This window comes from Microcaecilia unicolor, chromosome 11 (genome assembly GCF_901765095.1).
Source record: "Microcaecilia unicolor chromosome 11, aMicUni1.1, whole genome shotgun sequence".
Classification (NCBI taxonomy): domain Eukaryota; kingdom Metazoa; phylum Chordata; class Amphibia; order Gymnophiona; family Siphonopidae; genus Microcaecilia; species Microcaecilia unicolor.
In genome coordinates, this window is record NC_044041.1 from 17306496 (window position 1) to 17329229 (window position 22734).

Below are 22734 nucleotides of genomic sequence, written 5' to 3' on the forward strand. Positions count from 1 at the left end.
GTAGCAATATTCCATTTAGAATCTGAAATAGGGAAAGGGAAATGAGACTTGATATACTGCCTTTCTGAGGTTTTTGCAACTACATTCAAAGCAGTTTACATATATTCAGGTACTTATTTTGTACCGGGGGCAATGGAGGGTTAAGTGACTTGCCCAGTCACAAGGAGCTGCAGTGGGTATTGAACCCAGTTCCCCAGGATCAGAGTCTGCTGCACTAGCCACTAGGTTAAGGGGCAAATAACACAGGTTAGTGTCTTAATGCAGCTTTATAGCCACCCTCCCCCCCCCCCACCCCCCCCCCCCCCCCCCCCCCCCCCCCCCAGTTAATCTGCTGGGTTATCTGAGGTGCTTCTTTTAATCACACCGGGTCCCTTTTACAAAGCAGCTGTAAGCCCATCATGGGCTTACCACTCGCTAGAAAGGAAGTACCGCCGGGCTACCGCAGCAGCCCGGCGATAGTTCCCCCCCCCCCCCCCCAGCTCACTGTCATATTTGGCACTACAAAAATATATTTATTTTTGTAGCGTCAGTGTGTACCCGGTGGTAATCGGGCAGTGCCATATGCTGCCCAGTCACCATTGGGTTACCACAGGAGCCCTTATCACCACCTCAATGGGTGGTGGTAAGGGCTCCCCCAAAAATGGCCGCACTGCAAGTGCTTCACTTGCCACACTGCCATTTGTTTAAAAAGAGAAAGACCCAGGGCTTTTTTTGAGGGGGTACTTGGGGGTACTGAGTACCGGCACCTTTTCCATTTTCCGCTAAAAGCAGGGATTTATTTGTGGGGGTACTGAGTACCAGCACCTTTTTCATTATCTGCTAAAAGGAGGGCTTTTTTTGAGGGGGTACTTGGGGGTACTGAGTACTGGCACCTTTTCAACTATCTGCTAAAATTGACCCATGAACCCCAAGTTTTAATGAATGAGCTCAGGCTCTACACACCAATTCTGCCTTGTCATAGATTCTGTGACTGGTTGCAGGGGGCCTGGCTACTGTGGGGTGGGTCCCTTAGTGATCACCCCACCCCCTGAAGGGTGGCCTGGCATTTGAGTTCCGGCACCTTTTTCGCTAGAAATAATGCACTGGAAAGACCTGTGGTAAAAGGGGGCCTCAGTGTGCATGAAATCACACACCGACGCCAGCGCAGGCCCCCTTTTGCCGCGGTTTGGTAAAAGGCGCCCATTATGATGAGGCAAGACATGGTTCATATTATTGCTAAAATGCTGAGATTTTCTAAAATTGTCCTGGTCAACCCTTACTGTCTTTTATTGTGTTTTGCCTCTTCATTTTCAGCCTCACTCGTCCCTCCAGGTACATACTCTCAATTCCGCATGCCTATCATACCAGATTCGAGTAAGCACTCAAGGATGAAGGGGAGGCATATGTGAAAGCTGATGACAATAGAGTGGAATTGCTTAAGAACTACTTTGGTTCTGTGTTCACAGATGAAGGGCTGGACTTCGTATTAGAGAAAGCAAACACAGATAGAACATAAGCACATAATCGATACCATACTGGGACAGACCGAAGATCCATCAAGCCGAGTATCCTGTTTCCAACAGTGGCCAATCCAGGTCACAAGTACCTGGCAAGATCCCAGAACAGCACAACAGATTTTAAGCTACTTATCCTAGAAATAAGCAGTGGATTTTCCCGAGTCCATCTTAATAATGGCTTATGGACTTTTAGGAAATTAGCCAAACTTTTTTTAAACCCTGCTAAGCTAACTGCTTTTACCACATTCTCTGGCAACAAATTCCAGAGTTTAATTACACATTTTTTAAACAAGGTTTTAGCACCGAAACATTATTGAGTTTACTGCTAACTCAGGTTAGATTAATACTATCCTGAGGCTACCAAGTCATTTTATTGCAATTTGATTTGGCTTCTGCATTTGACTTGGTAGACCACTCTATTTTATTGGATATTTTAGGTAATTATGGTTTAGCAGGAGAACTCTTACTGTGATTCAAAGGTTTTTTTTTTAAGAAAGAGAGTGTAGAGGGTTCAAAAGAACAGAAAAAGTCAAGGTCCTGGAAATCTGTGAGAATTAACTTACTTTTAAACTTAGGGACTACAGCCCAGAATCATTTGAAACCAAACTCATAGGTTCCCTGGTCTATAAGTCAGTCACCCAGTAATATCCTTGAGTCATGAGATTGGATTCTTGGCACAAAGTTCAGGAATCACAAGGATCCCTTGAGACTCAAATTACGCATCATAAGTGTATCCCAGTTTACATCCTGGCCATCATCTGATGCCTTGTATGATATATATTTCTACAACATTAACTTTAATATGATTGATTCCTTATTGGAAAAGGGGGGGGGAAGGGGGAAATTAACTCTTGGCCTCACCATTCCTGATCTATTGACTCTTTCCCCATTCCAGAACTGTCTTAGAGTCAGCCCCTGAGTTTCCCCCTAGATGGTTCTAGGGGGAAACTCAAGGGCTGACTCTATCAATCAGATTCTATCATCTCATCCCAAACATTCAGTCCTTCCTTGGTACCCTTTTTCTTTCTATATTCTCTCAATATACTGTTTGATGTGCATGATTTTCTTTAACTGTTATAAATGTATGCTCTGTTTCTTGACAAGCTTAAAATTCCTTGCTGTCGAGTTGGTATCCTTCCCAATCCATCCAAGTTGGAACTTGGAAGGGAACCGTTCTCTATAGTAACCCCAGTGTAGCAGAATGACAGGAACCTCACTCTGGAGTTGTAAATTTGTGCTCATTTAAATTCAGATAAATGGTCATCTCTCCCGACATGCATTCATGTTTTGGTAGTCTGTGTCAGGGTTGAGGCACCTGGCGGAGTTTAACCAAACTTTTGGTGCCTCAACCCTGACGCAGGTTACCGAAACATGAATGTATGTCGGGAGAGGTGACCATTTATCTGAATTTAAATGAGCACTGGCAATCGGGCAGTGCCCAAGGGCCCAGAGGCCCTCCCCCTTCTGCAAACCACAGTCCCCATGAACCTCGGTGGGCCCTCCCCAATCCCTCCTTGAAGAACCCTGGTGGTCTAGCTGCCTCTTTGGGAGCAGGAAAGAACCCCACTCTTTCCTGTCCACTGCTGGTACTCTGGAGCTGCTGCATTTTCAAAATGGCTGCTGAGACTTCCCTGCAGCGACTACCGAGGGAGTCTTGGCAGCCATTTTGAAAACACGGCGACGCTGAGCAGAGCCTTCAAGATAGGAATGGGGAGGGCGCAGTAGTGTGTATGGGGGGGGGCAGGGATGGTGTGCCGGGGCGAGGCAGCAGTGTGCAAATGGGGGGCACAGGTAGCACCCGGGAGGGCTCAATGACCTTTACTGACTGAGGGACCAGAGCACTATCAGTCCACCCCTGTGAGCACATAAGATGCGTTGAAATATGTTTTGTGGATAAATTTAGTTTTGATGGGAAATATGAATTTAAATATGAGAAAATATATTTAAAAAACTGATAAGACTGGATCGATGAGGAATTTGGCCAGTGTTAAGTTAAAAAGAAATTGTTGCTCATGGGCTATCTGAGGATCCATTTAATAATCATTTATTGTTTATCGTTTATTAATGGTTGATATAACGCCTTTCACTCAAAGCGGTTTACAAAATTGAAACCTCGAATGGTTTCCTAAACATAGAACAGAAAGGAACACCATTGGTCATATAGGACAATAAAGAAAGAACGAGGAGAAGGAGAGAGAAGAAGAGCGGAAAGATCCCCACTAATCAGAGGACAGTCGCCACTACCCGCGAGAACTAGGACAGAATGCTAGAGAGAAAAGAGGAATTTTTAGAGTACGATGGCATTGTATTGAATTACTTGGCACCTACTTCAGGAAGCAAGTGAAAGCTTGGCTCTTCAACCAGGCCTTTAATGAAAGAAGTAAACGCCACCGGCCGCACGTATTATAGCAAGACGTGTTTATCCACTCCTACCCTAGCCAAGATAATGTTCAAGCACCTTTGCAACTCTCTTTAACTAGTCCCTTATTTTCTTACTCCTGTTACTCTATCTTATCTATCTTTATGTTCCATCTTTGTTTATACCCTACGCTGTCTATTAGAATGTTTTATTGTGCATTGTGTTGACATTGTAAGCAGCATACTATAGAGAGAATCCACAAACGTGGAGAACTCAATAGATCCCACGAGGCGTAAAGACAAAAACAAAAAAGGTGGGAATATAAAAGCCAGGCTATCCAAAGATTGGAACCAAACCGAAATTAAAATAACCAGCGTTTATTAATTTCCAGACAAATGATAATAAAACAATTGCACATAAAAATTGACTCGACACAACGTTGTGTTTCGGCCGGATAGGCCTATATCAGGAGTCTTGTAAATAGATACTGGAAGAAAAGTATCAACTAGTGTAATAGTTGAATCTCAAAATCATTGTTAAGACTTCCAAAATTCCAAGAACTGCAAACAGACCCTAACGAGTGGTCTTGTAAATAGATACTGGAATAAAAGCATCAACTAGTGTAATAATTGAATCTCAAAATCATTGTTAAGACTTCCAAAATTCCAAGAACTGCAAACAGACCCTAACGAGTGGTCGTTTGAAGTTCTCTGATCCTGTCACCCTTAGACAAGGTCACCAGAAGCAATCACAGAAGCATCAGATCCCATCTTAAACGAAGGCGACAGCGATGCCCACTCGCAGCCGTCTCCAGCATTGTTATTTGAATATTTTTACTGCTGTAATTGTCTTTTGCTTATGTTTGACTTATTCTTGCTGTACACCGACCGCTTTGAGTGAGTGAATTTATTTATTTATTTTATTTATTTGTTACATTTGTATCCCACATTATCCCACCTTTTGGGGAGTGAGAAATACAAAGTGATCTTATATAATAAAACTCACCCTCAACGTTCTGAGGACACTGACGTCACTTCCGTCATCAAAACGGGTTCGAAGGGTTCGTGGTGGTGAAGCCACCGAAATCGCTGTCTCGAGGCCCCGCCCTCGCGTCAAACGTGATGACGTCGAGGGCAGAGCAATGGCGTCACACAACGAGGGCGGAGCAATGGCGTACGGTGCGTTCAGGAGCTGCGGAGCAATGGCGTCAGAACGACGAAGGGGTCGGTAGATAGGGAGGGAGGGAGGGAGAAGGGGGGGGGGTGTTGGGGAGGAAAACCTTGCTAGCGCCCGTTTCATTTGCTCCAGAAACGGGCCTCTTTTACTAGTGTTACAATAAAGTTCATAAATGTTAAAAGTAAATTATAAAGTAGATTGGATAAGCAGTTCTTTACAGGCATAAGAGATAAGGGGGTAATGCATTACTGTTCATTGGTGACAAATTGATTGATGCAATCAGGTGCAGAGAATACGGTGTCATCTGGTTCCAATAGAGTTTTGATGTTAGGTCATTTGTGATGGCTCAATATGATATTTCGCGGACAGGTTGGCCTTTAGTAACTTCCTTCCTTCGAAAAGGCGGTAAATAAATCCTATTAAATAAATAAATTGTGCTATTCTGTAATTTTTGGAATGCCCCTGACTCACCCGTGCCCTTCCCACAGCCACGTCCCATTTTGAGTTGCAAGCTGTGGGATTTAGGCTCCTGGTGTTACACAATAACGTGCAAGCAGATGCATGTGCAAAAGCAAATTAGTGCCAATTGACTTCCATAATTGATTGATAAGGCCAATTAGTTCATAGTTAATGGCTCGTTAACTATCTTGGCTCCATATCTAGAATCCGGGGAGATTGTGCAAGCAAATCGATAGGCATTCATCTGTCCGTTTCACTTTATTTTTAATCCGCTTCACAATATTAAAGCGGGTACCTGGTCAAAATAGCCCCGATAAAAAAGCTCCCGACATAATAGTCCCTGACATAACAGCCACTGTCAAAACGGTCTGCTCACAATATAGCCCTTGACAAATTAGCCCCCCGACAAAAGGGCCTTGATCAGGCTGCCCAGAATATAGCACTGCATTTTTTTTCCTAATAATCTTACCTTGCCAAACAGGATAAGGTTGGTAAGACTATGAAAATGATGACAATATTGTTTTTTTTTTAATTAGCATGTTGATGGAAGAATAGTTTCCTGAAACAGCAGATCAGATCATAAATACCAGTTGGTAGTTATAGCATTTTATTTATATATATTTATTTATGTATTTATTTATTTGTATCCCACATTTTCCCACCTATTTGCAGGCTCAGTGTGGCTTACATTGTTCCGTCATGGCAGTCGCCATTTCCGGAGTGAGAGATACAAGTGGTATTACATTAGAAATCATGATTGGCATAGTAGATTAAACAGTCAAGTATAAAGAGTTCATATTAGGAATTAGAGGCAGTGGCGTACCAAAGGCGGGGGCAGTGGGGGCGGTCCGCCCCGGGTGCACGCCACTGGGGGGGGTGCCACGCACCGGTCAGCTTCCTTCGTTTCCATGATCCCTCTGCCCTGTTCCGGGGGGGTTCTTTCGCCGGGGTGGGGGTGTCCTTTCGCCGGGAGGGGGTCGCGCTGCACCGGGGGGGGGCGCTGCACCCGGGGGGCGGGGCGCATTGGCGATCCGCCCCGGGTGTCAGCCCCCCTAGGAACGCCACTGATTAGAGGTAGAGTGGTATTGCTTTAAAGTTCATTCGTGGTAGAGTAGACTTTGGCAGTCAAGTATAGAGAGTTGGGTTTTATCTAGTTCGGCTTGAGTTTCATTGTCTGCTATATATGCTTTATATAAGCGTTATACAATGCAATGCTGGCAGGAGCCTTTATCGGTGAAGATTTCACATGTAGTTTATTATCTTTTTTTTGTGATGTGTTATTTGTTTCTATTTTGTCAAGGGTTATTTTGTGGGAGGAGCCATTTTGTCAAGGGCTATTTTGTTAGTGGCTGATCTCAAGGGCTATTTTGTCAGGGCTATTATGTCGGAGTGCCTATTAAATCTATTGATTTCTGCACTAGCTAGAACATAAAACAACCCAAAGCAAGTCATCCTACAGTACAACAGCCCCTTCCTTGTTAGTTATATCTCTCATTTCTACCCGCAGATCCCAAGCAAAACCCTCTTCTTGGCATTCTGTGCTACAGGAATAGGTGGCTCTTTTCAGTATGGCTATAATACCTCCATCATCAATGCACCAACCAAGGTGAGTTTATGGGTTTAATAAGCTTATGTTTCCCCATAGCAGCACAAAAAGTGAGTAAGATTGGATGCTTTGCCATAGGGGCTGATGTTGTACATGTTTCATTAGGTACACGAGTGGGAACAGAACCAGGCTCTTCAAGAAGCAGACGCAAGGCCTCCAATGTATAGAGTATGGCTTTATTGAAAGAAGATTCTACAAGGTACCCTGTTTCGGCACTACAAGTGCCTTCCTCAGGAGTCTGGATGCTTTGTCTCAAAAGGTTAGTGGACAAAGCGCACAGAATGAAGTCTCTTGTAGGTTGAAGTTTGGTCTTGAAAAAGACCTTTTCAAAGATGGAGCCGCTGCACGTTGCTAGTCTACTTCTTGAAGAGCCTGGTTCTGTTCCCTCTCCTGTACCTAGTACTGTTCTTCCGTGGGACACTGTTGTTCTTTTCCACCCTCTGGTGGTTTTGCTTGTACATGTTTCTTTAAACTTTCAACTTCAGGAAATCATTGAAAACCCATCTCTTCAATAAAGCTTATCCCACCGATCCAACATAAATCCCCACACCCAGCAACACAAGATAATCTATGATCGTACTGGACAATTTATTATCCTCGACCCCATGACGCCTGAAACACTTCTACCTGTGACCATAACACAACCTTGTATTTGTTATCATCCGTAATGGCAGTCGCCTTACGATACTTTGTAAAGCCACATTGAGCCTGCAAATAGGTGGGAAAATGTGGGGTATAAATGTAACAAATAAAAATAAATAAATTAAAAATTAAAATTGGTGCTAAAGCTCAGTACATGATTTCCTAACACGTGCAAAGAGTGGATTTTGCTCCCCAACTGCAGTAACAAAATAACAAGCAAAGAAGTTATGCGCAAAAATTGCTTGCAGACATGGAGGAGCATGCTGGAAACACGCGGACACGTGCCCCCTTGTTGCCACCCCAAATATTTCTGTCTAGAGACGCCACTGAGGATAGGTGTAATCCCCACTCGCTCCTGTCCGAGGCAGCTCCTGGTTCAAAATGGCCGCCGCAACCTCTCGTAGCAGTATCTATCAGTACTAGCGAGTTTATCCCTAAGAGCTTCGTGCCATTACCTTTGGTTCTAGATATTACTTTCAACTAGAAAATATGTATTTTTTTGTGCTGCACAATGACATCAGTGTTCTGCGTCTTTTATTACCATTGTAATCGTTTTGACTTACTCTGCACAAAAATGGAAGGACAGTACAACCGAAATGGCTTCGCTTTTTAAAATGAGCACAATTTAGGATGGTTTACTTGGTGACTCTCTTCCCTAAGAAGAAACAAAACAGCGAAGATGACTAACAAAAGCAAAAAAACAAAAAAATATAAAAATAAAAATAAAAAATATATATTAAAAATGTCAAAATTTAAAATGAATCATAAAATATGTATTTAAAAGATGAATCCATCAAAATCAAAAAATTACATTAAAAAGGCGACACTTTGGATGTAAAAATGAAGAATCAACTTTATTAGCTAAACTGTAGCAGGGAGAAAGGGACTCGACACAGTTGTGTTTCGGCCGTACTGGCCTGCATCAGGAGTCTTCTCTGCCGTCTGTTGATTATTAATTCTATCCAAATGTAAAAACAATATGTGTGTCTTACCAATAAACTGAAGCTATAGCGCTCAATTGTACTGGAAACGAAGTTGTTGAGCGGAGACAATCAGAGCAGCGTCTCTGATCTATGCAATCTTTGATTCATCTTTTAAATACATATTTTATGATTAATTTTAAATTTTGACATTTTTTATATATATTTTTTATTTTTATTTTTATATTTTTTTGTTTTTTGCTTTTGTTAGTCATCTTCACTGTTTTGTTTCTTGTTGATTTCCTTGCGAAGACTGGTTTCTTCTGTTTTTTTGGACTCTCTTCCCTAGCCATCTTTTTCACTTTCAGCCTATACAAAAATTCATCAATGAAAGCTGGAATAGTCACTACAGCAGCGAGCTGGATGAAAATTTATTGACTTTGCTCTGGTCTACCATTGCTTCAGTCTTTACTCTTGGTGGCCTTCTGGGATCCCATGTGGGAGGATACATGGCAATAAAAGTAGGCAGGTAGGTTTTGTTCTGTGGCAAGTTGAAGAGGAAAAAAGTGCATTTTCTTATTAATCTATATAAATAATTCTCACCTCAAACATTCTGAAGCTCACTCTGTGGCAGGGAAACACTGGAGCCCTGCACTTAGGCTGTCACCACTCACCACTCACTGTCAGTCAGGCACCACTCACTCTCACTGATAGCCCTGCCCTCAGCCACGCCCCTTCCGCACATAATTCCCTACCTGAACGTTCTAATGAAGCTGCAACTTCTGGTTTGTGAGGCGGCATAGATCGGAATTTATCCCCATTACTTTTTGCCCCGCCCTCGCGTCAAACGTGATGATGTCGAGGGCGGAGCAATTACACTTGACCAATCGCATTGCTCCGCCCTCGACGTCATCACATTTGACGCGAGGGCGGGGCATACATCGATCTACTACGTGACGACGAACAGAGGGAGTGTGAGGCAGGCAGGCTGTAGGTCACATGCAGCGAGGGAGCCAGCCAGCCACTCTGTACGTCGCGGGGCAGGGCGAGGTGCCGCGAGGCGACTACGACCACCCTCAAGCATGCCACAAGGGGAGGGGGATGGTAATGAAAGCATCTTGCTAGCGCCCGTTTCATTGGCCTCAGAAACAGGCCTTTTTTACTAGTGTACAATAAAAGAGTAATAACTTAAAAATAACACCTCAGGTTTTATATATGGTTCCCAAAATTGCATGCCAAAATTTGGCACCATTAGGTCTATTCCATAATTGCGTGCACAACTTAATTGACAAAAAAGCAGATAATTGGCAATAATTGGGTAATAACTATCAATTATCGGTGTCAATTGGCAACAATTAAAACCAAGGAAGGGCTTACCATTTGGGCAACTGGTCAGTGCCCAAGGACCAGTGGCGTAGCCAGTATGGGGCCACAGGGGCCTGCCCCTGGACCCCTCTGCTGCCAACCCACCAGACCCCCCTCCCTCCCGCCGCCAACCCGCTGTTGCCTACCTTTGCTGGCGGGGGACCCCAACCCCCGCCAGCCAAGCCGAGGTCCTCTTCTTCCCAATCCCGCGCAAGGCTTCGGGCGCAAGGCTTCGTTCCGTTTCTGTGAGTCTGACATCCTTCACATACAACATGCAGGACGTCAGACTAGAACGAAGCCTTGCGCGGGATTGGGAAGAAGAGGACCTTGTCTCGGCTGGCGGGGGTTGAGGTCCCCCACCAGCAAAGGTAGGCGATGGCGGGTTGTCGGCGGGAGGGGGATCGAGAGGGTTGTCAGCAGGGGGGGTCAACGTTTGTGGCAGGGGGTTCTGCAATGGCGGGGGGGGGGGGGTCAGCAGCGCCGGGGGGGGGGCTAAAATGTGCCCCCTCACCTCGGGCTCTGGACCCCTCTCCTACCGAAGTCTGGCTATGCCCCTGCCGAGGACTCAAATGCTCTAGGAGGTCCAGATGCTCTGCCCAGTTGCCCACCGCCACTGCACATTACAGCCCTCCCAGGTCCTACCTTGAAGGGCCCTGGTGGTCTAGTGGCCTCTGCGTGGGCAGCAAAGAACCCCACTCTTTCCTTCCCACTGCCACTATTCTGCATGGTGGTGCCGGCACTGCCGTGTTTTAAAAATGGCTGCCCAGACGTCCACCAGATTTCTAAACCTTGTGAAAACGGGTGGGTTTCGCTGAGAAGCAATTTATGGGTTCTGTTTGGTCAACGGGTCTTGGGGCCAACCAATGATTCCGTCTATTTAGTGGAGTTTGTCAGAGAGATTACAATGTAAGGGTTAGATTTACTAGGTCCCATTTCATAAAATGAACCCTGCGTAAGCAGCCATCTTTGCTGGTGATGTCACTTCCCTTGACCAGGGCTGCCAAGGGGGGGGGGGGCAAGATTCCCCGGACCCGGCCTCCAAGGAGGACCCGGCGCTGGCGATAAAAAGAGACTGCTCTGGCATCCACAGGTCCTTCTTCCTGCTGCGTCCTGCCTCTGCGGAAACAGGAAATTACTTCACAGGAGACGGGACACAGCAGGGCCTATAGCTGGCAGAGCACTCTCTTTCATTCGCTGCTGCAGGAGGGGTACGGCGGGGACAGCAGTGGCAGTGGGAGGAGAGCAGTGGTGGTGGGGGGGACGGAGGCGGGGCTCTGAAGATGGTTTCCCTGGGCTCAGCTTTGTCTGTCAGCAGCCCTGCCCTCAACTTCTCTTTTCATAACACGCGACAAGCACTGCTGTCAATGAAACTTCTTTTCATAACGTAAAGCACCCGCTTACACATGCATCAGATGCCTTTGTCTTCCTGTATTTGCATGGTCATATCTTTAATGCTGTTTTCTGGATCACGTATCTGTTTTTATTTTAGAAAAGGGGCACTTTTAATGAACAATACCATTGCACTGTTGGCTTCCCTTGTCATGGGTATTTCTTACCCTACTGGCCTATTTGAACTTTTGATTGTTGGAAGATTCTTGATAGGAATAAATGCAGGTAGGTATATTTTCTGTCTCCGCTTTTAGGTATATTATTAACGACACATGACATGGTGTTATAACAATAAAAGAAAATAGTTTGCACATCGTTATGTGTCTTAATAGATACAATGTGACACTAAGGAGTCATTTAGCACACACAATCCGAAACACAACCATGTCGAGTCCTACAGCATATTGGAAATAATAAATAGGATTTTTATCATCACTCAGCTTTGGCTTCCTCACTCCTTTTCACTGGTGTCAATAAATATTTCTGCCACATCAACCCAAAAAGCTGCCAGTCAGTTTGTTCACCTGTGTTTGCCCCGTTGATGTGACTCACATTGGCCTACTTTCTGACTGCTATATGTTGTGTACTGTGTGTGTTAAGGGCTCCTGACGAAGGCATGTTCGCCGAAACATGCCTATGTTGAGTCCTCTGATCAGGGCCGTGCCTAGGGTCTCTGGTGCCCCCCTGCAGACTATCAGTTGGCGCCCCCACCCCCTCCGTCTAGCAAAGCAGGAACAGAAGGGAGCAGGCAAGTAAGCTGGACCTCAGGAAAAAATAGCACTGTATGTATCCCTCATTGATAAGGCTCTGACTCTAAAGTTTAGCAATTTCATTAAAGCAAAATGTATTTTCATAACACTTCAAAGATTTCCAACTCAAAATAGGAATGCTAATTCAAAATGTGAGCAAAGTCCTCTTAGTTTCCAAAGATTCTTTTTCTAATCTCCTTTGCACCAAAGGATATAATTCAGATCAAACATTTGTCTCTGATCAACTATCTCAGATCAAATATTTATTTCAGATTAAATATTAAGGTTTCCTTGCTTACAGTCACTTAAATCTACCTAGCCTTTATATAGCTTATAGGATTTAAACACTCTTAAACTGAAATTCACCCTTTTCTATTCTTCATAAACTTCAAGTAATCCTGAAATATTCAGATCCTTTTTCACTAGAGAAATCTCAAACTTCAATCTCCACCAACCTCTTTTCATTCATATTTTCTTATTTACCACATAATCTGGCAGTCTTTTATAATTTCAGTCAACACACACAGGAACTCACAGCTGCATGTCTCTCTTGGCCAAACCGACAGTCAGTTGCTGTCTCACTCTGTTCCCTTCCGGGCAGATTTCTAACAAAAGCTGATCATCCAATCAGAGAGCTCTATTTGAATGCAGATTAACATACAGACACTGTAATGGGAATTTTTAGTGAAAAACACTAGATAAACCCTTCGTTTTTGGACCAAACTTCACACTTTTGATCAGAGCCATGCCCTAACATTAAGGCTGTAAACACTTCCATCATTTTTTATTCATAAATATGCAAATGAGAACCTCCCAAAAACGGACTAATTTGCATACGATTTAAACAAATCTGAGCACATGACAACCAAGTACAGAGTCCCAGCACCTGAATTCTGCAATTAGATTTAATACAAATACTTTTAAAACTTATTTTTAGCACTTTTAAAATTTCAGGTTGTCTTTAATTTGAATGCGGTTCAAGCTCTGAAGCTCACCCTGAGTGAGGAATTAGCCACAAACCACAGCATATATAGCAATTTGGTTGCATTCTTTAAAATAACTTGAAGAGCCTGCCTGCCGCAGTGAATAATGCTGTTGCTTTCACTTCCGGTTTTAGGGCAGGGGCGATCGCAACTTCAGCTAAAAGATTTTGCAAGTGAGTGGAAGGCAGGGACCGCAGGGCAGCAGCGCCCCTCGAAGGCAGGCGCCCCCCTGCATTGCTTACCTGGCTTACCGCATTGGCACGGCCCTGCCTCTGATTGTGCACCTACCGCACGTTGGAAGTACATAAGTATTGCCATACTGGGAAAGACCAAAGGTCCATCGTGCCCAGCATCCTGTTTCCAACAGTGGGCAATCCAGGTCACAAATACCCGGCAAGATCCCTAAATGTACAAAACATTTTATACTGCTTATCCCAGAAATAGTGGATTTTCCCCAAGTCCATTTAATAATGGTCCATGGACTTTTCCTTTAGGAAGCCGTCCAAACCCTTTTTTAAACTCCGCTAAGCTAACTGCCTTTACCACATTCTCTGGCAACGAATTCCAGAGTTTAATTACACGTTGAGTGAAGAAACATTTTCTCCGATTCGTTTTAAATTTACTACTTTGTAGCTTCATCGCATGCCCCCTAGTCCTAGTATTTTTGGAAAGTGTAAACAGATCCTTCACATCATACCTATTCAACTCCACTCATTATTTTATAGACCTCTATCATATCTCCCCTCAGCCGCCTTTTCTCCAAGCTGAAGAGCCCTAGCCGCTTTAGCCTTTCCTCATAGGGAAGTCGTCCCATTCCCTTTATTATCACTCAGCTTTGGCTTCCTCATTTTTTTGTTTCCTCACTCCTTTTTGCTGGTGTTTAAATGTGTTCGTGAGGACTGGAGTTTCTCCTTCTTTTGCTTTTTTTGTGAGAATTACTTATTGACCTTGCAAATGGCTTGACACGGACCGTGTTTTGGCTCCAAGGCCTGCATCAGGAGTCAAATGGTTATCTGATCAAATGAAAGTTCGATATATCGCTCACTCTGCCAAAAGGCACTAACATCCTGTTGAGTTTGGTGGGAGAATTGCTTTGGCGACTTTCAAGTAAGATATTCCTACAAGTGCGTGGATTTTAGTGCGTTTTAGCAGAATTAGCGTATTGATATGTTGCACTTTCATTTGATCAGATACCATTTGACTGCTGACGCAGGACTTGGGGCTAAAACATGGTCTGTGTCGAGTCGTTTGCAAGGTGAATAAAGAATTCTGCCATCCATCGTACACTTCACTGTTATTTGTTTGGGCCCTGGATAATTTCCTAAAAGAAAAGTCCATAAGCCATTATTAACATGGACTTGGGAAAATCCACTGCTTGTTTCTAAGATAAACTGCATAAAATCTGTTTTACTGTTTTTGGATCTGGCCAGGTACTTGTGACCTTGATCGACCTAATTCTATAATTCCACAAGCAGCTTTTGGGAACATCTCTGACATGCCCCTGTCACACTCCCTTTTCAGATACATGCAGTGGTGTGCTGGAGCGGGCTCTCACCACAGGGCCGCTGAGAGACTGCCGGGCCCATGGCAAGGCCGCCCCCCCCACCGCCGCTGCAGTCCCTGGTCTCACCTGCCTGCCCTCAGCTCCATCCTCCATCGGGCTCCCTGCATTAAATTCGGCAGCGCCTCAGCTCCATTTGGAAAGGCAGATCGCCTCCCTTCAGGCCTTCCCTCACTGTGTCCCGCCCTTGTCTGATGTAACTTCCAGTTTCCGCGAGGGCGGGACACAGGGAGGGCCCGAAGGGAGGTGATCTGCCTTTCCAAATGGAGCTGAGGCGCTGCCGATTTTAATGCAGGGGGCCCAGTGGCAGACGGAGCCGAGGGCAGGCAGGATGGCTGCCATTTCCTTCAGTCTGGATTTTCTAGACCGCCTGCCCACTCGTTTTTTGAGACCAGCTGCTTCTAAGCCTGGCGCAGTTTTTAATGATCGTTTTCGCAAGGGTAAAACCCTTGTTTACCCTCAGAAATGCCTTTGGAGAATTGCACTCAGAGGGATATTATCCACCTTATAATTGAAAGAGAAAAACGCCTAGATTTCGACCCAAATCGGGAGATAGACGTTTATCTCATAAAAACGAATAAATCGGTATCATGGAAAGCCGATTTTGGACGTTTTCAACTGCACTCCATCGCGGAAGCGTACAAAGTTGACGGGGGCGTGTCGGAGGCGTGGCGAAGGCGGAACTGGGGTGTGGTTATCGGCCGAGGAGAGATGGGCGCCTTTCGCCGATAATGGAAAAAAAGTATGCGTTTGTAGCTAGAATTTAGGGCACTTTTCCTGGACCCTGTTTTTTCACAAATAAGGCCCCAAAAAGTGCCCTAAATGACCAGATTACCACCAGAGGGAATCGGGGATGACCTCCCCTGACTCCCCCAGTGGTCACTAACCCCCTCCCATCACAAAAAAATGATGTTTCACAACTTTTTATTTTCACCCTCAAATGTCATACCCACCTCCCTGGCAGCAGTATGCAGGTCCCTGGAGCAGTTGTTAGGGGGTGCAGTGGACTTCAGGCAGGTGGACCCAGGCCCATCCCCCCCTACCTGTTACACTTGTGCTGGTAAATGGGAGCCCTCCACACCGCCCCCCAAACCCACTGTACCCACATGTAGGTGCCCCCCTTCACCCCTTAGGGCTATAGTAATGGTGTAGACTTGTGGGTGGTGGGTTTTGAGGGGGATTTGGGGGGCTCAACACACAAGGAAAGGGTGCTATGCACCTGGGAGCTCTTTTACCTTTTTTTTTGTTTTTGTAAAAGTGCCCCCTAGGGTGCCCGGTTGGTGTCCTGGCATGTGAGGGGGACCAGTGCACTACGAATCCTGGCCCCTCCCACAAAGAAATGCCTTGGATTTATTCATTTTTGAGCTGGACGCTTTCATTTTCCATTATCACTGACAAACAAAAACGCCCAGCTCACAAATTGTCGAATAAAATATGGACGTCTATTTTTTTCGAAAATACGGTTCGGTCCGCCCCTTCACGGACCCGTTCTCGGAGATAAACGCCCATGGAGATAGACGTTTTCGTTCAATTATGCCCCTCTATGAGGCTCATTTTCAAAGCACTTAGCCTCCCAAAGTTCCATAGAAACCTATGGAACTTAGCCTCCCAAAGTGCTTTGAAAATATGCCTCTATGTCTGCTAAAGGATGTTAAGTCCTAATGTACATGTGAAAATGCTTTCTGCAAGGTACGTTAAACCATTATGCACTAGGTCACCTTTTAGCAAGCGCTAAAGCACACTCCCCCCCCCCCCCCCCCCCCCACCAATAATATCAGTTTGGCCAGTTAAGTTGAAACTAGCCAAAATTAAATTGGATATTCAATGCCGGTCACCAAAAATGGCTCGGCATTGAATATCCGGACTCAGAGTCAACCATAGGAGGCAACCCAGCACCTCCCGTGGTCTGAATATCAGCCCCACATTATTTATTTTTTTTTTTCCTGATTTATTTTTTTGCTGGGGGCATGACATGGGCAGGGAAGCATTAACTAGATCAGGCGTCCACATTAGCACATGCTCTTAATGCTGGCTTAACATAGTAACATAGTAAATGATGGCAGATTACCTGTATGGTCCATCCAGTCTGCCCAACAAGATAAACTCATTTTACATGGTATGTGATACTTTATACCTGAGTTTGATGTGTCCTTGCCATTCCCAGGGCACAGACTGTAGAAGTCTGCCCAGCATTGTTCTTGTACTAAAAGTTCTAAAGATTCTGGAATCCTAAAGAGTTACAAGATTCCGGAATCCCAATTAGTAGCAACATTCCATGTAGAACCCCAAAGGGTAACATAGTAGCATATAGTTACATCGTAAATGACGGCAGATAAAGACCTGTATGGTCATCCAGTCTGCCCAACAAGATAAACTCATTTTACATAGTATGTGATACTTTATACCCGAGTTTGATTTGTCCTTTGCCATTCTCAGGACACAGACCGTAAAAGTCTGCCCAGCACTGTTCTTCTACTAAGTTCTGAAGCTAATGTCGAAGCCCCTTAAAATTTACACTCCAGCCCATCCCTATCTATTCAGTCATGATCAGGACGTAGACCGTAGAAATCTGGCCAGCACTCTTCTTGTACTAAGTTCTGAAGCTAACGTCGAAGTCCTTTGAAATGTACACTCCAGCCCAACCCTATCTATTCAGTCACGATCAGGGCGTAGACCGTAGAAGTCTGGCCAGCTCCCGTTTGGTTTCCAATTACCGAAGTCGCCACCCAATCTCTGCTAAGATTCCATGGAACCATTCCCCTTAGCGTGTCCTAAATAGGAGGCAGTAAGTGCTATCTTATTAATTTTTTTTTCTGGTAATGCGAGGTATTTCAAACAACGCACAACCTGAAAACCTCATTGAAAATGCCCTATATCCTGGGCATGCTAGAAATGGGCTTAGAGAGCAGGAAGGTCCTGCGTGACCACTCACTAAGCCCATTCCCTGGAGCCCATAATTCGTAAGTAGCTCCAAGCTTTTTGTGTTTCATTCCTAGGGATTGGCATTTGCGTGCAGCCCTTGTACCTTGGGGAGATCGCACCGAAGCACCTGCGTGGTGCCATGGCTGTGGGCTCCTCCATATTCCTGACTGGTGGAATTTTGGCAGGACAAATAGTTGGGCTAAGGTAAGATTGGCAGTAAGTATTTTTTTTAAAGAAATGCATGATGTCTGAAATTCTTGATAGTGGATCTCTGTATATAGGATTTGTGGCTAGGAATCAGCATTATGGAATTAGCTCCCAGGAGCTCTGAGAGTTGAATTATCTTAGAAGAAATTTTAGGCACATTTGAAGTCCTTTTTTTTTTTCTCACATGTGCCTTTGGAAGCCAGGATGTGGATTTGACTTGAGATTGTATAGATGATCGTTTATTGATTTCTTTTTCTGTTGATTTTTTGCTTTATTAACCATGCTCACTGTTTATTAAGCCACGCGGCAATGCTAATACAACCCATTTAAAAAGGCTTTGTTGGCATTAGCACCTGGCAGCCACTAGTGCAACTTAGTAAACAGGGGGGCATGTTTTTTTTTTATTTATAACCATATACATTTTTACAAGTGATAAAACAACTTGCTGGAAATACAGAGAAAGTAATATGTAGGAATTATTTCAGTCAGGTAATTCTATTCTCTTCCTTAGACCACTAAATAGGGAGAGTGAAACAAGATAAGGGGATCAATTAAACAGTAAACAGAAAAAAAAAACCGTGGTATTAACCTGATTATCCCGGGGGGGGGGGGGGGGGCATGTTTTATGTGCCATTGTTAAGAAATATAGTTTCAGGTATGCTCTCTGTAAGTGTTATTGTGGCTTTGTTTTCCTATCTTGATTATGGAATTTCTTTTTCATTTTCTTTAAAAATTTTGTAAATCGCTCCTTGAAAAAAGCTGCCATGACCTTCCTAAATTTGGCAGAATAGCAAACCAGGGCTGGCTTAAGGGACTGTGGCGGCTTGAGACAGCTTTTGCATCAGCACCCCTAATCCGGTATCTCCTTCTCTCTCTGTCAAGTCTCCCTCTCACCCCCACAGCTGATGACAAGATGCCAAAATTCCAAATCCTGGGCCTGGTATCTCTCCTTCCCCTCCCTCCCAGGGGGGAGGAATTCGAGATGGAGAGAAGCCAGACTGAGATTTTGGCATCCTTTATCAATGGCCTCACCTGGTCCATAGCTTGAACTGGCCCTGTAGCAAATCTGAAATAAGTAATACACAATAAACATTGTTACTCTGAGTACTTTGGGTAACCAGCACTCATAGTAACATAGTAGATGACGGCAGAAAAAGACCTGCACGGTCCATCCAGTCTGCCCAAGAAGATAAATTCCTATGTGCTACTTTTTTTTTTTTTTTTTTTTTTTTTTATTAAGCTTTTTAACAAACATAATTTCACCTTTATGAATGATAATACACAAATTAGAAATCACACTTAATCAAACATATAATAAACTAGTAAGTTTCAACAAATTATCGACCTCAATATTGAAAAATCAGATCAAGAATGTAAGATTACTTAAGTAATCTAAAGGAAATAATTATGTATTAATAACTTTACCAATGAAGCACATGCCCTGGATTCTTCACTCAGAAGCTGTTAAACAGTGTACATATGGGACTATACCACCACCTTAACTCCTTCTTGGGGTGATAGTATCTGAGGACCTGAAGGCGATGAAACAGTGCGACAAGGCGGTGGCCGTAGCGAGAAGGTTGCTAGGCTGTATAGAGAGAGGTGTGACCAGCAGAAGAAAGGAGGTTTTAATGCCCCTGTATAAGACGTTGGTGAGGCCCCACCTGGAGTATTGTGTTCAGTTTTGGAGGCCGTACCTTGCGAAGGATGTTAAAAAAATGGAAGCGGTACAAAGAAAAGCTACGAGGATGGTATGGGAGTTGCGTTCCAAGACATATGAAGAGAGACTTGCTGACCTGAACATGTATACTCTGGAGGAAAGGAGGAACAGGGGTGATATGATACAGACGTTCAAATATTTGAAAGGTATTAATCCGCAAACGAATCTTTTCCGGAGATGGGAAGGCGGTAGAACGAGAGGACATGAAATGAGATTGAAGGGGGGCAGACTCAGGAAAGATGTCAGGAAGTATTTCTTCACGGAGAGGGTGGTGAACGCTTGGAATGCCCTCCCGCAGGAGGTGGTGGAGATGAAAACGGTAACGGAATTCAAGCATGAGTGGGACAGGCATAAAGGAATCCTGTGCAGAAGGAATGGATCCACAGAAGTTTAGCTGAAATTGGGTGGCAGGGGGAAGAGGGGTTGGTGGTTGAGAGGCTAGGATGGGGGAGGGCAGATTTTTATACGGGGTCTGTGCCGGAGCCGGTGATGGGAGGCGGGACTGGTGGTTGGGAGGCGGGAAATACTGCTGCACAGATTTATACGGTCTGTGCCTGAAAAAGACAGGTACAAATCAAGGTAAGGTATACACATATGAGTTTATCGTGGGCAGACTAGATGGACCGTGCAGGTCTTTTTCTGCCGTCATCTACTATGTTACTATGTTACTAAGCAGAAATTCCTCCAGTTGTTTGGGGTCAAAAAACTGAAATTGTTTGGATTGAAATACAATTCTGCAAACACAGGGAAATTTCAATAGGAAGCTAGCTCCTATCGCCACAGTTCTTGGGCACAGGGTCAAAAAGGCCTTGCGCCGCATTTGAGTCTCTCTTGATAAGTCCGGGTAAATCCTTATTTTTGACCCCAAAAACATAGAATCTAAATGTCTCAAAGAAAGTCTCAAAACTGCATCCCTATCCATCTCTAATGCAAAAGAGACTAATAACGTTGCTCTTTTGGTAATGACCTCCAAAGAGGACTCCAAAAAGGATGTCAGGTTCATCGCTTCTCCACCTTGAGGAAACTTTGATTCAGTTTGCAAATAATCAGCTCTAGTTATTGGTGGTAGTGAGTTATCTGACATACCCAGTATTTCAACGAGATATTTCTTAACCATTTGTACCGGAGTAACCAATGGTGAACTTGGAAAATTTATTAGCCTCAAATTTAAGCGTTTAGACTGATTTTCAAGATATTCCAACCGCCTTTGAGTAAAATTCTTATCCTTTATCAAAGTTTGTCCCACAAGTTCCATTTTTTGAGTTCTTTCCGTAAGAGATTTTACTGCGGCAGTTTGAAATTCAGTCAGTTGCAATTGGGATAAAGCAGTTTCTGACAAAGTTTTGATGGTTACAGCATTTTTAGTAATTGCAGCTTGTAAAGAGGTGTGGGCAGTAAAGGTCAGGTCCCTTTGAGGCATATTTTCAAAGCACTTTGGGAGACTAAGTTCCATATGTTTCTATGGAACTTTGGGAGGCTAAGTGCTTTGAAAATAAGCCTCATAGTGACTCTAGCGTCACTACGGCTGGTTTTTTCATTTTCTCCAAATTCAACTCAGGAAGGGGTGCTTTGGCAGCGTTTTCCAGGATACTCACAGTCTGCAACGACAGCATAGGAGCAGAATTCACCTCTGGAAATTTCAGGCTGCCCGCACTCCGTTCTCCCTCGGTCTCCCGACGGCTCCCTCCCTGCTCGGTCTGTAATCCACTTCGGGTCAGAGCGTCAGGACTCATCAGTAGACAACCACTTCCTGGTTGTGGAGGAGCCGCACGTTCGACGGGGCTTAGGGAAGCCCCGTCTACACTGTCGGCCAGCGTCACAGCGTTAGCCTCAGCTACAGGAGTAGAAGTTTGTCCAGGACCTGGCGCGATTCCAAAATCCTCCATTTTCGCCTGGCGAAGTTGGCTTGACCCGCCAGGGAGAGAGGGAATCTCCCTGACTTTGCCTCTCCTTTTCCCCATCTAGAGGGTCAGGTAAGGAGCGAACTTGCTTGGTGTTTAGGGAGAAGAGTGGGTCGCGTCTAGCTGTGCTTCTCACACAGCCGCCATCTTGACCCATGTGCTACTTTTTTATTTGTACTGTCCTCTTCAGGGCACAGACCGTATAAGTCTGGCCAGCACTATCCTCGCCTCCCAACTACCAGTCCCGCCTCCCACCACCAGCTCTGGCACAGACCGTATAAGTCTACCCAGCACTATCCCCGCCTCCCAACCACCAGCTCTGGCACAGACCGTATAAGTCTGCCCAGCACTATCCCTGCCTCCCACCAGGGAATTCAGTCTTCTTCTATCTCACGGGGGAATTCCAATCTTCTTGTGCTCCTGTCACCACAGGTTCTTCGTCTTGATGTCACTCGTGAATCAGCCTTTAGTTATCTTAGATTTTTCCTCTGAAACACTTTCCCAGCTCAGCTCCGCTCTGAAGCATCTCCTCGCAGTTTTAAAAAAAATTCCTTAAAACTCATTTGTTCACTAAGATTTTTATCACAACCCAGGGGCGGACTGAGTGTGATCTGGGCCCCCTGCCCGGCCACTGCCTGACACCCCTCCTACCGCCGTGCTGCTGCCCCCTACTGCCGCAGCCAACGCTCCCACTGCCCCGGTCCTACCTGAAGGGCCCTAGTGGTCTAATGGTCTCTGTGGAGGGAGGGGAGCATGTTGTTTCCTGCCCACTGCTACTATTTCTCCACCTGCCGGCGCCGCCGTGTTTTCAAAATTGCGACTTAAGCTTCCCGCGGTAGTCTCGGGGGTCTCGACAGTCTCATGAGACTTCCTCAAGGAGTCTCGGATGCCATTTTTAAAATACAGTGGTGCTGGGCAGGGGGAATAGCGGCAGCACAATGGGCAGGAAAGAACATGTTCCCCCCCCCCCCACAGAGGCCACTAGATCACCAGTGGCGTGCCTTTAAAGGTAGGACCAAGGAGGTCATCTGGGCAGAGCCTCTGGGCCCTCGGGCACTGCCCGGTTGCCCGAATGGTCAGTTCATCCCTACCACAATCACACCTTGAACTTGCTTTATCTGAACTCTTTTTACCCTTTCCCCCCTCCTGTGCTCTCCTCCTCGCTCTCCCCCCTCTTTCTCTATACATCTTACTGTTTGCCTATCTTTGGGCATTTTTATGTTGTAAACCATATAGCTGCCCCCGCCGGCCACCTTGCAGTATATCAAGCTTGATAAAT

At 45.0% G+C, this 22734-nt stretch overlaps 1 protein-coding gene across 1 annotated transcript in view; it reads left to right on the forward strand.

Annotated features, from left to right (window-relative positions):
* Window positions 1-22734, forward strand: part of LOC115480247 (solute carrier family 2, facilitated glucose transporter member 11-like) — a 61849-nt gene that overhangs the window by 2166 nt on the left and 36949 nt on the right. Inside the window, exons 2-5 of the mRNA XM_030218779.1 lie at window positions 6998-7096; window positions 9027-9187; window positions 11513-11637; window positions 17702-17831. Of these exons, the coding sequence (XP_030074639.1) occupies window positions 6998-7096; window positions 9027-9187; window positions 11513-11637; window positions 17702-17831 (515 nt within the window). The remainder of the gene's footprint in view (window positions 1-6997; window positions 7097-9026; window positions 9188-11512; window positions 11638-17701; window positions 17832-22734) is intronic.